At 37.0% G+C, this 17,177-nt stretch overlaps 3 protein-coding genes and 1 long non-coding RNA gene across 5 annotated transcripts; 1 reads left to right on the plus strand and 3 right to left on the minus strand.

Annotated features, from left to right (window-relative positions):
* Positions 1-479: 479 nt before the first annotated feature.
* Positions 480-3,066, minus strand: LOC121780681. 2 transcript variants are annotated; one of them, XM_042178312.1, is made up of 8 exons: positions 2,140-3,064; positions 1,983-2,016; positions 1,732-1,896; positions 1,558-1,647; positions 1,418-1,483; positions 1,244-1,335; positions 1,120-1,167; positions 480-863 (listed from the first exon to the last, which is right to left on the minus strand). In XM_042178312.1, exons 1-8 carry the CDS (start codon positions 2,511-2,513, stop codon positions 743-745), a joined length of 990 nt encoding a protein of 329 aa, XP_042034246.1. In that variant the 5' UTR covers positions 2,514-3,064; the 3' UTR covers positions 480-742. The 2 variants fall into 2 exon arrangements, with proteins under 2 accessions (XP_042034246.1, XP_042034247.1); XM_042178313.1 differs by lacking the exon at positions 1,120-1,167 and having other exon boundaries at positions 2,140-3,066.
* A 6,069-nt stretch (positions 3,067-9,135) lies between these two features.
* Positions 9,136-9,854, minus strand: LOC121781466. The gene is made up of 3 exons (XM_042179204.1): positions 9,765-9,854; positions 9,521-9,678; positions 9,136-9,472 (listed from the first exon to the last, which is right to left on the minus strand). The coding sequence occupies exons 1-3, from the start codon at positions 9,852-9,854 to the stop codon at positions 9,136-9,138; spliced, it is 585 nt and encodes a 194-aa protein (XP_042035138.1).
* Positions 9,855-10,528: 674 nt separating this feature from the next.
* Positions 10,529-11,632, minus strand: LOC121781467 (zinc finger MYM-type protein 1-like). The gene is made up of 2 exons (XM_042179205.1): positions 11,444-11,632; positions 10,529-11,224 (listed from the first exon to the last, which is right to left on the minus strand). Exons 1-2 carry the CDS (start codon positions 11,630-11,632, stop codon positions 10,529-10,531), a joined length of 885 nt encoding a protein of 294 aa, XP_042035139.1.
* Positions 11,633-13,809: 2,177 nt separating this feature from the next.
* LOC121781027 lies at positions 13,810-14,989 on the plus strand. Its single transcript, XR_006046125.1, has 2 exons — positions 13,810-14,526; positions 14,622-14,989. It is a non-coding gene; the product is annotated as an uncharacterized LOC121781027 (long non-coding RNA).
* The last annotated feature ends 2,188 nt before the right edge of the window (positions 14,990-17,177 follow it).

Raw genomic sequence — 17,177 nt, forward strand, 5'->3', positions numbered from 1 at the left:
TTAATTTAAATTTGAAGGTCGCGCCACAAATGACTTGAAACATCTCTACTGCATGACCAACTCACACACAAATTCTTGCAACTTGTAATCTGATAGTACTACAGTACTCCTGTAATTAGTGCAACTTGTAATCTAATACCTCATCAATCCCATTAAAAATGACCTACTTTCTTTTTTAGTTTGTCTCAACTAAGATGACTTATTACTTATAATGGAAACACATTTATCTCTATTTTATTACATCTCTCTTACTTTACTCCTCTTCACCCAGTACACAAAATAAAGTTGCATAAAATCCCGTGCCGCTCAAGGAATGGGTCATCTTCCTTGGGACGGAGGGAGTAGTACTATAGTATTATACAACTTGTAAAAACGCGTTTTATATCTTTATGGGATTGCTGACAAATGAAACGTGCATAGCTTGTAAGCTTCAAGACATGCAGTGAGTTGTAGGACAAAGAATGAAAGCAACGGCTACATGAAGATTGAACTTTGAAGAATATATATATGTATCCCTATGTTCGTGTCTGAGATCTATTTCTAGTTACATACATTTATGGAGTAACAATCTGTACTGGCATGCACATCTCTCAAAATCTAATAATCCACCTCTTGTTTCTACGATTTTGGCATTGAAATGGCGTTGCCTTGCCACGTTGTTTTCCTTCGAAAAGCTCAAAACTTTTTAGGCTCCGTTTGGTACGAGGAATTGAAATTGGGGTCTTCAATTACTTACGGTATTTCAGAGGTGAGCATACCAATATGACTCAGGAAACCACTTCTTTAGACAAGAATGCTTCCCTTTCATTATTAGCACAAAGATGCCGTAGCATGGTATTTGCATCAATGCCACAGTTGAATACCTATAAAAAACATAGTACATTTCAGTTAGCTATGTAACTTATCAAGAATACTAAATAACCATGTTTGTTTGTGTAGCATGCTTTGATGCTAAAACGCGATAACTACAGTTGCACGCGTGTGTGAGTGAGTGCTCAAGGCAGGACCATCTCAGGCACGGTCCATGCCTTACAATGTTCTCAGCTCGGGTTTCTAGAATCTTCTTTTTCTTAGAACAAATGATAGTGTGAGGGAAAGGAAAGGTTGCTCCATGCTTACCACAATGGTGCATAGGAAGATGAGAGATCAAGAAAGGGATAAGGCCACCTATTTCAGAAATAAAAGAATTCATGTCACTAAATGCATTAAGATGGAAAAGAAATGGGGAATATCAGAATCTTACCATATCCAGACACAGGCATGTAGTATCCATTGAAACAGAACATAAGTACAAGTCCACAGAAAAAAGTATCCGATTCTAAACCACGGAAACCTCTGCACCAGTTTAAGGACCGCGATAAGTTGCTTGTAGTATAGTAGTTCAAAATATAGTTAGGAGATATAACTTGTAACTTACTAGACTGTTTAGAGCAGTTTCCCCGAGCAGAAACACCGCGTTTATTGAGTGCATGTTTATGATCAACTGCAAGAAAGTTGGGATCAGAAAACCGTTGCACAACAAAATAATGGGAAAGCAGTGGTATTTGAAATACTTACAAAATTGAAATGGTAATCTTTGATGACAAGAAACGGCACTAGTATGAACCAGAAGACTGAATCTGTCAGCATTACAGCTCCGGCATTCATCTGATTGAAACAGCGATGGTAAGCTGTTTAAACTTCACGAAAGATAAGGATGTTACGATTCAAATATCTCTGGCATTCATTCACCTGAAAAATGATCTGGAAAATATAGGCCAAGCATCCTGCTTCTTGGCGAACAATTTGTTGTTGATTCCGCTCCTTTCCCTTGCCATGCTCCGTGTCCGAATGCTCCTCAGCATAACCTCTTTCGTCATATTCATAGCATCCACGAATTGACAGAAATGATCCAAGCTACATAACATTTGAATGTGAAAAGGATTAGAAGGCATGAATATGCATGTGTTGTGAAATAGTGAATTAGGCCATTATTCACTTACCCCAAAATAAATGGTGATCAGTGTAAAAGTCCACCTATTAAATAGAACAAGATAGAGATTTAGCTACTAAAACAGAATGTTGAAGAACTTATTCATTTAAACAAATGGCTTATCATTAGAAGGATAGTAAAAAAATGCTAGAAATTTGAAGACTTACTGAGTGTAGAAGTTAAAAATGCTCCCCCCATCAACAGCAACATTTAGTATAAGCATCAACAGAAGCATCAGAAAGGCAAAAACTCTAAATGCGAGGAGCCAGCCAGGATGAATGCTTCGAAGGCACGGTCTCCACACCTCATCTTCATGCAAGAATCCAGGCAATTCTTTCTCCTGGTTCTCTGCATTTTCTTGTGAACTCCTTCGGCATTCATGCTTCGATATAAGAATAGAGGCGAATACCATCGACATCAGCACCCACAACGAACAGAGCAGCACCCTCCAGTTTAACCAATAAGCTGCAGTTGTGGTGTTTACAGTCATGGCTGGCTGCCATGATTTGGTGGATCCAGTGATGAATGTCAAGAAACTCATGCTTCTTCTGCCCCAATCTAAATCTTAATTTTTGGAGATATCCCAAATGTAAAAACAATGTTTAGGGGCCAGAAATAGAATGCAAACTCTCTTTTGAAAAAAATTCAACTAAGGTATCAAAGAATTGAATTGAATGTATGATTACAAGTCCTATATTTTCTTGCAAAGGATGCACAAGAATCTACTAACATTTGAACAATAAACAGTTGAGCTTTATGGTACTTAAAAAAGGTTGTAAGAGTTAGAAAGAAAACATGGATTCCGAGAAATGCCAATGCAAATAATGGTGGCTGCTATTGAGGAAGGGGAAAATGCAGCCATATTTAATGATAACAATGTAAAGTTGAGAGAAATTTTATTAGCATTATCATATGAAGATTCCAAACTTTGGAGGGCTATTTGCACAGAAAGCTATGAAGAAGAAAAATGGTAATCCTAGATGATTTAAAAATGAAAGATTGTAGAGAAGGAATAGCTCTTAATTGTAAGCAAAGAAAGGTTGGAATGCTTGCAGGGGAAACCAATGGTATGTGGGGGTGTCTAAGAAGAGATGCTTTGCTTACTTCAACAAACTTCTTAAAAATTTAAGTGGGAGAGAGAGAGGGAGATGCTTTGAGCATAAGCTTCAGCCTTTTTATATTTTTGCTATCCCCATAAGATCCTCAAATAGGGACTGGTCCAACATCTGCTGTCACAATCTTTTATATTCCCATGCAAATTAATACTATATAAGTAATTTTTTTTAAAGTTAGGTAAAATGCAGGAATTGTCACTTTTGTTGAACAGTTGCAGCCTTGGTTTGAGTTGAGTCTTTATATGTTTAAAGAGAAGGAAAGAATGTTGGGATTTATATGGGTTGGTAGTGTTTGCTTATGTGGATTTTGTGTTGGATTGTTTGTTAGATTCTTTTGAACATGTAATTTTATGCTGTTTGCTGGTCAGATCAGAATGAAGGAATAAAGCAGCTGTAAAAAGACTAGTTTAAAACTTTAAATTCTTGATAAATGATAATATTGAATTTTTGTAGGAAGTTTAATAATAAAGTTTAAAGCATGTTATGTTTAGCATCTACCCCACGGCCCCACAAAGAAAGAAAAAAAACATTTGAAGTTCCTCTACTGAAAAAGTAAATATTCGAAGCAAAAATAGTGAAATGTTACTTAAAGACCGAAATTGGCAAATTTACTATAAAGACCAAAATTGCCAAAATTGTTTTATAATTTAGTAATTTATAATGTTCTTCAAAATGGAATTAAGTATTATACTTAAGAAATATCGATAAGCTTAGCGCCAATGTACTTAAACCTATTTTTGGATGAATAGCATATGTATCTTGGATTTGAGCGTAGAGGTATTTTAGTAGAACACGTAGATATCGGATTTGAGCATTATCACAAAATCACAATACCCGAATAAATTTTCAAACAAAAAATATACTACTCCATATGCAATTTCTTTATGTGTGAATGTATTTTAGTCCATAAAATTTAAACAAGCTCTCCCTCGTGAAGTTATTACGAAATCAATCACAATTCAAACACTTACAAGATATTTTATAGCCATTTAATATAAATGGAAATAATATTGCACCGACGATAACTTTATAATGCAGAAATATAGTGTAATAGTAGTAGATTAGCATCCACATCCTCTTGCAAGCGAGCACGGATGTGGGCCCACTTTTTCTGTCTGCTCTTAGGCAAGAGCACAACACCCACATCCGTGCTCTTTCACAAGGACGAGCACAAGGGTCCCACCATTCTATTATTTAATTTAAATAAAAACATTTCCACAAAATTAACATTCATTAAAAATACCCGGAATAATATTACAAATTACAATAAAATTAAAAATGACATAATTAAATTCCTAAAAAATAAAAATTACATAACTAAAATCTAAAAAAAATAAAAATTACATAATTAAAATCATAAAAAATGAAAATTACATAATTAAACTACTAAAAAATAAAAATTACACAATTTAAGCGTAAAAATGCCCCCGGTGAAGACTAATCATCATCCGGTAATACCCCCAACGTTCTTTGGAGACCCCGTATCATCGCCACATGCGATCGAAGTTGCTCAGGGGTCATATTTGACCTATCGGCCAAATTGAGTTGGGCCAAAACCCCCCACAACGAGTTGGTGGGGGGTTGAGGTGGCACATAGGGAGCGGGGGCGGATGGAGTCGCGGCGCGTTGGCGGTTGGCCGCCGCCTTCTTCCTTCCTTGCGGTCGGCGTTGGGAACCGCTCGGACCGGCGTCGGGGCTACCCAAGTTAGCTCCGGTAAGTTGGCTAGCCACGTCTTCGGAGCCGGCGTTGGATAGGGATACCGACCTTGACCGTTTGGAGGAGCCGCTAGAGGAGGATGTTACGCCTCCCCTATACTTCGGATGCGACCGCGTCTCCTGCCAAATGTTGAGGTACTTGAACTACTTGTAGTTCATGGATTGGTAGGTCGACAAGGCGGAACTGATGATGTCGACCTCACTCCGACCGCTCCCCGCCGACTTCTCTTCCTGGAGGTAATACCCCTGGAACTTTTGGATTTCTTTGTTGGCTCTGTTGCGTACCATACTCTCGTTGCGCTCGATTGTTCCAGCCGGCAGGTTTTCATTGTACCGGCGACATATGCGCCACCAATAATGATCGCCGGATTGGTTCGTGCCAATCTCCGGATCTTCGGAGATTGACAAGAACGCTTTGAATAATTGCTCCATCTCCGCCGGAGTGTACGGTGTGCGGACACCGAGAGTAGGAGGAGTCCGAGTTTGGGAGGGGCCGCTCGACCTCGCTCTAGGCTCGGGTGTCCACCCGTATTGCACTTCGGGGGCATCTTGGTCGTCGATCGGGTAAGACCGGTAGCCACCCAGAACTTCGAACCTTGGGTTTGAGGAGGGGCTGGATATTCCGTTTCCGGACTAGGAACGGTTGTGAACCGAACCAATCGGGGTTCCAACCGTGGGAGCTCGGGGGATGATCGCCGTGGCCGGGCATTGTTTTGTTGTAAGAGTAAGAGTGAACGAAAGATTGGATGAGAATTGAGAATGGAAATAAGAGAATTTGGATGATAATTGTGTAGTGTGGTGTGAATTTTTGGTGTGGAAGTGGAGGTATTTTTATAGATGAAAATGTGTATTTTTGGGGAAAAAATTGAAAAATAAATTAAAAGTGGGTAGAAAACGGATATAATTTTTTGGAAAGTGGGAAAATATATATTTTTTATTTTTTTAATTAAAATCCAATTTTTTTAAAAAAATTTTAAATTGTCAACGGCTATGCCGTTGGCCAATCACACGCTACTACGTCGCCTGCTCGCTGGCACGGACGTGCTCGATGCATCGAGCAGCGCCGTGCCAGCGGCGCGAGCGCAGTGGCGGACAGCGTCTCCGTGCCGCTGGCACGGACGGACGGACGCCGTCCTGCTCGCCGTTGTGGATGCTCTCAAGGCGTGACCTCGAAGTAAAGGAGTTATGCCCTTAGGTTTCTTTGTACGCAATTTGCATTATTAGCTTGTCATATTACTACAATTAAATCATATACATATAGTTAAATTTCTTTATGGTAGTGATATAACGTGCATAATCGAAATTTTTTTAACATTTTACATCGAAATCGTTTTATAAACATTAATTGATTTAAAATAAATTTAATGCTAATCATTTTGCAACACTTTGAAAGAAATTGAAATTTTAACTTTAATATTTGTATATTTAAGAAAAAATTATTTTCTTAATAAATACTCCCTCCGTCCCCCAAGAGTATGAACTTTGGGTTCGGCACGAGTTTTAATAAATAAGGGAAAAAGTAAGAGAGAGAGAAAGGGTAGTGAAAATAATGTTAGTGGAGAGTGAAGTCCACATTATTATAATGGTATAAGTGTTAATGTTGATGGTATAAGTTGTAAATAAAATGATGTGTATGGGTAGTATGTTGTTTGAATTTTTAAAATTAGAAAATTCATACTCTTTACGGACGGACGAAAAAGGAAATAGTTCATACTCTTTGTGGACGAAAGGAATATTGTATAATTAATTCGAATCAAACTCGGAATCATATTACGATTCGACATAAAATTTCTATATCACTTCTTTCTTATTGTTACATATAATACAATGTATAACAACATTGATTTTTAATTAAATTTACTTAAATTTAAAAATTTAAGGATATTATGTACATATATCTTTTCTCATTTCCTTAATTGCGAATGGTTAAGAGACTAGGATAATATTTGGTAAATAATTTAAAAATCCATGCTAATTCTTTCTTAGTACGAGCATATATATTTGAGTATTTATCATTCTTGTTTAATTAATATTTTTTGTTATTTACTTTAATAAATTAGATTTTAATAATTAAAATTATTATTGATTACTTAATTTACTTGAAATTATAGTTAAAATAAATAATTAAATAAATAGTTATTAATTAATATTTCATCCGTCCCTTAAAAACAAACAACATTTGTCATTTTGGGATGTCCCTCAAAATAGACCAATTATATTTAAGAAATTTTTTTCTCTCATTTTCCACTAATAATTAATTTTCTTTCAATCTCTCTCTTACTTTACCAATTGTGTATTATAACTCATGAAGTTTCAAATGTTATCACTTTTTGGACAGAGGGAGTATATAAAAATAATGACGTTATAATTTTAAAAGTTTTCAAATAAAAGTAAATCTATGAAACAAACAAAATATTATTCTCTCCGTCCCGGAAAAGTATGAACTATTTCCTTATTAGTCCGTCCATGAAAAGTATGAACTTTCTAATTTTGAAATAGTTAAACAATACATTACCTCTACACATTATTTTATTTACAACTTATATCATTAGACTATACTATTAATATTGTAGAATTCGTTCATTATTTACATTACCTTTATTTTCTTATCTCTTACTTTATCAAATATATATTAAAATATGTGATCAACTAAATGTTTATATTTTTTAGCGATGAAGGGAGTAATATTAATTAGACATGTGGTATAAGATTTTATATAAGTTTAAAGGATACAAATATCTTAAAATATCCTTATAGTTCTACTTTTAGAAAAAAGCGTAGAGAAAAACATGAGAAAATAAAAATTAATAGTCTTCGATTGGCGTATTTGATGAAGAAGGGAAAATGAAATGATGCCATGTGGAAAAAGTGACCGCAATAATGTTGGCAATCAACTTTCAATGCAATTATTTGGAACTTGATTGACTGACGATATCTATGTATCAGTTTACATTTGTTATAAATATGGAGCCCATCTACATTGTTTATAAAATCCAAACCAACAGCATCCGGATCCGGCTGCATTGCACGTCCCAGACTCAGCTTCGGCCCGCCGACCGCTTCTACCTCAACCGCGGTTGAATGCCGGTCGTCCAGCCGCCCAGCTGGCCCTGCAGTTGCGGTGGCTTAATTTATTAGTATTGATTTTAATATGAACATTTTTAAAAAAAAATAATTTAAAAAAAAACTCTTTGCTTTATAATTGGAATAGTGGATATGATGATTTTGTTTTATAGAGTTATGGTATTTCTTTCTATTTTCTCAATGTAGGACAAAACTTTTGATTTTATATATACGTGGCTTTATTAAGAGATAAGAAAACTACACACGCAACAAAGCTAATTGTCATGATATCAATTTTTTTATACCAGTATAGCATGTGACACTAATTATCCTTGAATGATGGATAGGATTTATAATAATGAAAGGAGATTATAGTTGAAATTTTAGTTATTTTAATTGTAAATTTTCAATTCATGTTTTATTAATTTTGTAATTATTGCAAATCTGTATCTGAAAGACTGAAACTAAGAAAAAATGTATGCCATTTCGAGTCCCATATTATCGGGCAGAAATATCAGACATTAAAACATGGGGGTCTCTATACATAATAATAATAATAATAATAATAATAATAATAATAATAATAATAATAATAATAATAATAATAAATAAATAAATAATTAAAAAATTTTGAACTACGGCCATAATGTGACCATTGAAACGAATTCCTTGAATTAAGATTGGAATCACATACTATAAGAAAACATAAAAAGGTTTATGTTAACACAGCATACATTTCCATTACAGAAATATATTTATATTTGTCTAACGTAGTTGAAGAAACTAAAAATGCAAATTAAAGAAACAAGTACTAAGATATAAGCATGACATTTACAACCAAAACTGCGTGACTGAATGATACGAGATCCCCAACGGCGGCAGAGGTGGAGGAGCCCCGAGAGGTAGAAGAGCTGATGGCGGACTCGTTCGAGACTGTAGAGCCGGAGGTTCCGAAACAGCCAATGAAAAAGAGGGAATCCCGACCTCAACGTGCAAGGAAGAGGCCAGATTTCCTCGGGGATTATGTTTAATATCAAGATTTCCTTTTCGAATGTTTTATTTATTTTCAGAAAGACTTTATTTAATTAAAATATTGTTTTTGGGTCGAGCGTAATTAATAAGCTCCTTTTAGGGTGCTGAAACTAAAAAAATAAAATAAATAATAATAATAATAATAATAATAATAATAATAATAATAATAATAATAATAATAATAATAATAATAATAATAATAATAATAAAATATTCAATTCAAATATAATGTGTATTTTATGAGACTCTAGATGATAACTGTTTTCGACGTGTCGCCATTTCTTGAAACCGTCGAAGTATATCCTCTTTTCCAATTTTGTTAAAAATTTCCCTCTCAGTATATACAACTAAGATATCATTCATCCAACTGTCTCCCATTCTATTTCTCAAAGCAGTCTTGATAAGTTTCATCGAAGAAAATAATCTCTCGACAGAAGCTGTCGCAATAGGAAGGATCATATCCAACTCAATCAAACGGTACACCAAGGGAAAAGCCTCATCTCTTGTGGTAGCAACCAAAATCTTTGCTAGATTTCCCAAATCTTCAATATTCTCGACTTTATCAACTATATCACTGATATAAGTTGTAACTTGATAGGGAAGAGTCATACATTAAGTGCACCAGAAGTCATCAGGATAAAGTTCTGCAAGACGGACCAACTTTTCGACATTGAAGCTAGCAAAGGAGTTTCTTGGACTAAGACAATTCATGCAAATAAGCAATTTTGTATTCGTTTCTGGGAAACGATTTTCCATCTCTTGAATAAGTAAATCAAGAACCTAACAATTATAAGTATTACTATGAAATTAGAATATGATAAAATATTTAATAATAATCATAACTAAGAAATAAATATAAACTATACCTGACAGTAAACCTCGACCTTGTAGTGATGATAATTAGTAACACGTTCGCCTTGCTTCATTCGCACACCAAACTTGACGGTATCATCCATATTGATGACATCAATGGAATTAGTCACACAAAACTCTTCAACTTATCTCAAGAATTGGTTCCATACATTCCCCCTAAAGTCTTGCAAAGTCCTTTTAGTTGTATCAATCAAAGATAGAGCTTGAACTATATTTTGGTCCCTAAGTTGCAAAACTGTTGACAAATCATTTGTTGACTGACCCAAGCAAATCATCAAGAGTAAAATACACACAAAATCGTAGCTCCCAAGCCTCATACTCAATTTTTTTGATATGCCTCTATTATCTGGATTAGTACCATCTTCATACGCATGTTCAAGCACTTCAACAACCGATGACCACATACCTTTTAGATGAAGCAAAGTAGTGAAGTGTGATCCACATCGAGTGTCACCCGGCCACATTAAACTCATCTCTTGATTTAAACCTCTTCCACTTTTACTCTCTTCACTTTCTAGAGATTTGATAATTCTCTCATGCTCAGCTTGTCGTAGTTTGTCTCCTTTTACAAGATGTTCCACATGTGTTTATAATCATAGTAACAATGGTGAAAAAATCACTTATAGGCCCGTGTTGTTTTGTAACATTTACCACTACTAGTTGGAGCTGATGAGCAAAACAATGGATGTATTGTAGTCAATATAAGAGTTTTCAAACCATTATACTCACCTCGCATATTCGATGCACCGTCATAGCCTTAACCTCTTAATCGTGATAAAGATAAACTATGCTTAGCAAACACTGAGTCAATCCCTTCCTTCAAAGACTTTGTTGTAGTATTAGTGACATGTACCAAAGCTAAGAATCTTTCTACAATCTCCCCATTATTGTTCACATATCTAATAACCAAAGCCATTTGCTCTTTTATCGACGAATCTCGCGCTTCATCAACCAATAGAGCGAACTTGCGATTTTCAATATCTTTCAAAATAACTTTCGTAGTCTCAACGGCACAACAATTTGTTAATTCCTTTTGAATCAAAGGACTAGTCCTCTGATTATTACCAGTAGCATTCTCCAACGTAACTGCAACTATCTCATCTTTATGCTGACGATACCATTTAAGTATCTCTAGAAAGTTTCCCTGGTTTGTAGACTCAAATGATTCATCATTCCCACGAAATGGAAATCCCTGTCTTAACAATAATCGAATCACATCTAAAGAAGCAGTCAAGCGAATGCGGCAGTTGACTTCATCTTCCTTATCATATTTCCTCAAATTGTATTCAACACTTTGTCTTTGATTTTTAAACCCTTCAAAGAGTATCCTGGCATGATCATGTGTGCTATTTACTGATCCTTCATGTTCTCTAAAAATAGCAAGCGCCTTTTTCCAATATTTAAATCCCGTACTAACGAATACGTCATCTCCAAAACGACGGGCATTAATAGGCTTGAAAAGATAACACCAAAAACAAAATGCTGTTTCTTTTTCAATACTATATTCCAACCTTACATGTCTCTCAAACCATTTAATTGGAAGCTCCTTCTCTCTTTACCATACGAAGTTTTCCAAATGACATGAGATTTTTGGTTGGCAAAGTCCCTTAGATAATATGTATTCCAAAATTAATAAACTAGCAATAGGACTTCGTAGCCCCGGGTCACTAACTATGCTTTCCGGATGAACTTCAACACATGCAACATTGATTCTTTCTTGATTCACAATCGGACTCGGGTCACTAACTATGTTTTCCGAATTAGCTTCAACACTTGCAACATTAGTTTTATCTTGGTTCACAGTTGGATTCGAGGTTGCAGTACCCCTATTATTTGGAGCACTAGAAGTTGAATCATTCATTGGGTCTTTAGAAAAATATCGATGCATAATTGTAATCAAGAATAAACAAGATTTATTAGATAATATGTATTCCAAAATTATTAAAAAAAACTTTTATGATCTCTATTCTCAAAAGTTAATCAAGTTTTTTCCTATTCGGGTGATGGAATTCAAAATCAGCAACAAATAATTTCAAACTCATGCCATTAAATCAAAATAAAAAATTAATCCTAAATCAAAGAATCAAACCTTTGATTTTCCGGCAAATAAAGGCTATAATTCGCTACCTCTGTTCCACAGTCCAACTCCAAACCTATGCTATAATTCACTGCCTCTGTTTTGGTTTTAGAAGGAGAAGAGCCGCTATTGTAATTGTAGATTTGGGCTTCAGTTAGGGCTGCACTATTTTTTCCATTATCAAATAAAATTGCATACCAATAAAATATAAAGCCCCAACTTAAAGTCCAATAAAATAAATTAGTGACCCACTTGAAAACTCAATTACATCAATGCGTGACTCACCGTGTCGTCTTCTTCAATTAGGGATAACTCTTCTTCTTCTTCTTCTTCTTCTTCAATTTAGGGATATTCTTCTACTCTTCTTCTACATCAAATTTCAGGCCATCCAAAGCCGGGGCGGAGATCGGGCGAAGGGCGGCTGCATAGGGGGGTATGGGCCCGGTTCCGGCCAAGCACCCGCTGGAGCGGTGGCTTGGCCTCCGGTGTCTCCATCCCTAGTCGGGGTAGAACGTCCCCGCGATGCCTTCTTATCGTTCTTGCTTTATTGAGGGAATTGATCCCTTAACAACTGGTGCTTCCATATGAACTCATGTCTACGCAGGGTATGGGTATGGGTCGATCAGAGGGGTTACCTGTATCGCAACCGGTGTTGACACCGGTTTTTTCATCGCTCACCACGCCGTCGGGGGAGAATTCGAACCCTATGGTGATCGCGATCGAACACATGATCGTCATGATGGGCCGTATTGAGTTGGGTTTGATGGAGGTTGCTCAGGCGGTGAAGCCTCAAGGACCGCCGTTGCGACCGGATGTGGCTCCACCTTACGGGAGGCCGGGGTAGACACAGCCGCAACAGGATATCCCCCACATATCTTGGGCCCCAGCGACAATGATCTCACGACCGCTAGGGTTTACTGCGCTGCAAGTTTCGCGTCCACCCGCGTACCCACCTTTTTCTCTTCCGGGTGTTGTTCCATCGTTACCTATGTGCAGCAACACTCGCAGTCGACGTCAACGATTCCCCATGGTTTGGGCTGTCACGCCCGCATTTTCTAAGGATAGAAAAAACGGTTGATCGCGACAAGGGGAGGATTAAAGAAGCGGGGAAGAAAGGGGAAAAATAACACAACTCGACCATAGCTCGAAACAAATGGGAATAACTCGAATAAAATTAGAGTATCTCAACAATGAACAACTCAAAAAATGAATATTATTTCAGCGATACAAGAACTCAAAAAAAGGACAGCTACTCAGCGGAAGCATTTGAGAGAAGGAATATGCCACGTGTGAAGACATGACACATCTTAAACACTTAAATTTCTTCAACGGTCTTTCTCAACACCCACCGCACCGTCACGCTCAACCTACACATTTTTGAAAGAAAATGCAGGGCTGAGTACTTGATGCACTCAGTGGACTCATGCCGAAAATATTTTATAAAAAGTATTTATCCTGCCACCATTGAGTGACCTTGGGGTTTTAACTTTTGAAATCACCCAAGACACTAAAATCATTTCCATCGTAAAACTCGTGACTGCAGTCATTTTCCCATAGATGTCTACCATATCTGATCCATTGATGACAAGGAATGTGGCCACATTCCAAGTCACTAGACCGGCCGACCCATAAGACGGCTTACGATCCCCATTGGTGTACACTAGCCTGAGTAGGGACTCGCTCCCTAGTCAGACCCGAATTCGATTATCCATAGATGGCAAAAGCCACATCAGATAGGTTCCATAGAATAAAACAAAACTCGGCATGACAAATATTCATATCATTTTCACATAAAAATATACTTAGGGCATAGCCCTTATTTAAAAAGAAAGCCCACCTCACAAGCTTAACTCCTCAATCACTTTCTTGTTCCAACCGCAACAACGTGCACAAGTTCACCATTTTCGATAATAGCATGATATGCAAAATTAGACTTTGCAAAATAAATAAATGTAACAATGTATGCATCCTAGGTGTGCGCTCAAACATCCTCTATCGCTTCGTCATAATAATATAAAGTCCTCGTATTTCCCCAATTTAATTCATCGCCAAGAAAATATCATATAATCAATCAGATTTATCAATTAGACGGAACAACCCCAAACATTACTATTACTTTCGATCAGCACTAAGCAAAGAGTCTGACAAGAGTTTGCATTAAAACAACACCTTAGTCCAATTATTTTAAAACTAGCCATCTATTACTTTAATATATTTAAGCCTAAGGAAAAAAAGTCAAACCAAAGTACACTCCCTCACAGTACACGTCTATACACCCAATCCAACACAGAACTGAATGAAGAATAACAATATTTAAAAGAATTAAACATAACTACTCCCAGCCACCACGTGTATATACTCCATTCACAACACAATACATACATATTATTATATTCCCAACTCAACGCATTTGCAAAAGAAAAGAGGAAATATTAAAAAGTATACTCCTAGCCCCAATTCGTCTTCTTCATGATTCCAACAGCAACTCTTTCTATCCCTTCTTCTCAAATTGTTACTCTGCCTCCCTCTAAATATCACTCTCTCTTTCTCTCTGTCCTCTTCTACAATTCACCAAAACAGAAAAGATCCCAACTCATCCCCCTCGTTCCAAACTCGGCGCCGCAGGCAGCCTTCGCCGCCGCTGCTGTCAAGGCCTCTCCGTCGCCGAGAAACACCAGGTAAGACCCATCCCCTTTTCCCATTCTAAACTTTTATTAAGTTCGCTAATTATTCGTATTTCAAGTATTGATGGGTAGGCAGAATAATCTTCCAGGATTAAGGTTAAAGAGAAAACAAAAAGGCAACTTCTAAAAGCATTAAAGATCAAGGCTTTAACAAGAACAATCAACCAATAATTTTCCAGGAGTTTTAATGGTGTGAGCTGCTGTAAATATGTGAAGCTATGACATGGGACGGAATGCAGAGAGTTCAGATGTATGGGTATACCTCAAGGAAGACAAAGTTTACTAGCAAACAGGGGAAATTGAGATCGCAGCTCTCCCTTGGTTTCAAACTGCAATACCACAGAATTGGCTACAGAATCAAATGTGAGGGTTTCGTATTTGTGGAATCGAAGGGAGTTTACCTTTGATTGGAAGGGAAGAAACTATGCTGAAATTATGAAACGACGCTGATAAAAGATGCAGTTGTGGGGAGAGAGATATAATGCAGAGATTAGATTTGTTTGTTGGAGAGATTTTTTGGGGGTGGAGATATTGATGAAGAAACGTGTAGAATGAAATTAGGAGAAGGAATTCATATTGACTGAGGATTTGACTGCAGGATTAGAATAATAAATTAATATTTCGGCTTCTTAAAAAAAATTCATAGGCTCTCAAAATAAAACGGAACGATAGTTGGCTAAAAAAAATTCGACAGTAATCCAAAAACAACTTAAGGAAATAGAAATAGTCGGGTGTCACAAACTATCCTTCTTAACAAAAATTTCGTTCCGAAATTTGCTAAAATATAACTAAACGGTTCCTTGTACTCTCCATCTTATCCTCCAATTCTCAAGCGTATTCCTCGCAACCACAATGTTACTATTGGTTTGGGGGTTGAGCTGGGTCTCCTCTTGGGTCGGCTTGAATTGCTTGAAGTTGTGGGCATGGCCATTGGTCATTTTGCCTTGCACCCACTCCAACATTCTTACTTGGGCAATCTCTAGAGAAATGGCCATTTCCACCATAGTTGTAGCATCCATCAAACTTGAGTCTACATTCTCCACGGTGGTTCCTAGAGCATATAGTGCATGGAGGAATCCTAGGTCGGAAATTACCCCTCTGATTGGGAGCAGTCTGGATATGTTGTTGCCTTTTATTTTCATATGGAGTCTGATCTCCATCCCAATTCCTCTTGTCTCGAGAGTTATGTTGTTGCTGTGGTGTTGGTGGTGTAGGATTCGCTACCGTCTCATCCTTAGGCAGTGCCTCTTCCACATCTAAAGCGCAACTCAAAATCTCGGAGTATGTAACTCCTCTCCGGCTGGCCACGACTACCCTTATTTCGTGTCTAAGGCCAGAACGAAAATTTTCAGCCATTTTCTCATCTGTGTCTACTAACTCGGGCGCATATCGGGTCATTTCATAAAGAGCACGGTCGTACTCCGTCACCGTCATGCTTCCTTGTTTTAGGGTGTGGAACTCAACTATCTTTGCCCGTCTGTAGCTCATGGGAATGTACTTGTTGTACACCTCCTCCTTGAATTCATTCCATGTCAGCGCTTCACGGCGTGCGGGGTTCATTGTCTTTCGCTTAGTATCCTACCAAAAATCGGCAGGCCTAGTTAATTGAAAAGTCACACAAGCGACGTTCCCTATCTGTGCACTCCATAAAATCGAATATATGCTCGAGGGTGCATATCCAGGCCTCTGCCTTTGGTGGCTCTCCCAGTCCATCAAACTGTGGGGGGTTTTGCTTCAAAAAAGTCTTGATGTATCCTTTTTCTTGAGGTGGAGGTGGGGGTGGTGGTGGAGGTGGAGGTGGATGCCCAATTGAACCCTCGGACTGTCCATCTTCATTACGCCTTGGTTGTCTATTACGACTTGGCGGCATTCTGATCCAACACACATAAGTTATCTCAATCGCTAATATTATCTGTCATGAAACCTAGTATTGATGGTTCTTGTTTCTACCTTACCACTATGAAGTGCAGCGTTTGAATCTAGTAGCAGCCTAAATATCTCACATTATTAAACATGCAAAACCACATAACATCTCACATCTCAACATCATACCATTCATACTTCAAGATAACCAAGTATAACACACAACATTTTCACATCCGATAACAAAACACTTTCGCACTTCACATTTGCATTCATAAAATCTTGACACAAAAGTTTTCTTCAAACTCTTTCACACTTTCCTCAAAAATTTCCACATCTCAATTTTAAAGTAAAAGTTTTGACTCAAAACTAAAATGTACTTTCGCATCAACTTTCATCCTTCGTATAAAACACTCCATAGAATAACGCATCATACTTTGCACCTCATGACATAAATATCATCACACTTCTATAGCTCAATTTTCCAAACGAAAAAGTTAAAACTATTTTTCTCAAAACTCAAAAATTTGTGAATAATGCATAAACACAAGATTTTCTATTGATCAAATCTTTTTATAAAAGACAAGTCATCCCATTGCACAACATATCGCAAAACACACATATATATATTTTTATAACCATAGCTCCTCTATTCCATTGTAAAACATACTTTGTTTTCATAACCATAGTTCTTCTATCCCATTGTAAAACATACTTTGTTTTCATAGCCATAGCTTTTCTATCCCATTGTAAAACATACTTTGTTTTCATAACCATAACTC

The sequence above is a fragment of the Salvia splendens genome, chromosome 20 (assembly GCF_004379255.2).
Source record: "Salvia splendens isolate huo1 chromosome 20, SspV2, whole genome shotgun sequence".
Classification (NCBI taxonomy): Eukaryota; Viridiplantae; Streptophyta; class Magnoliopsida; order Lamiales; family Lamiaceae; genus Salvia; species Salvia splendens.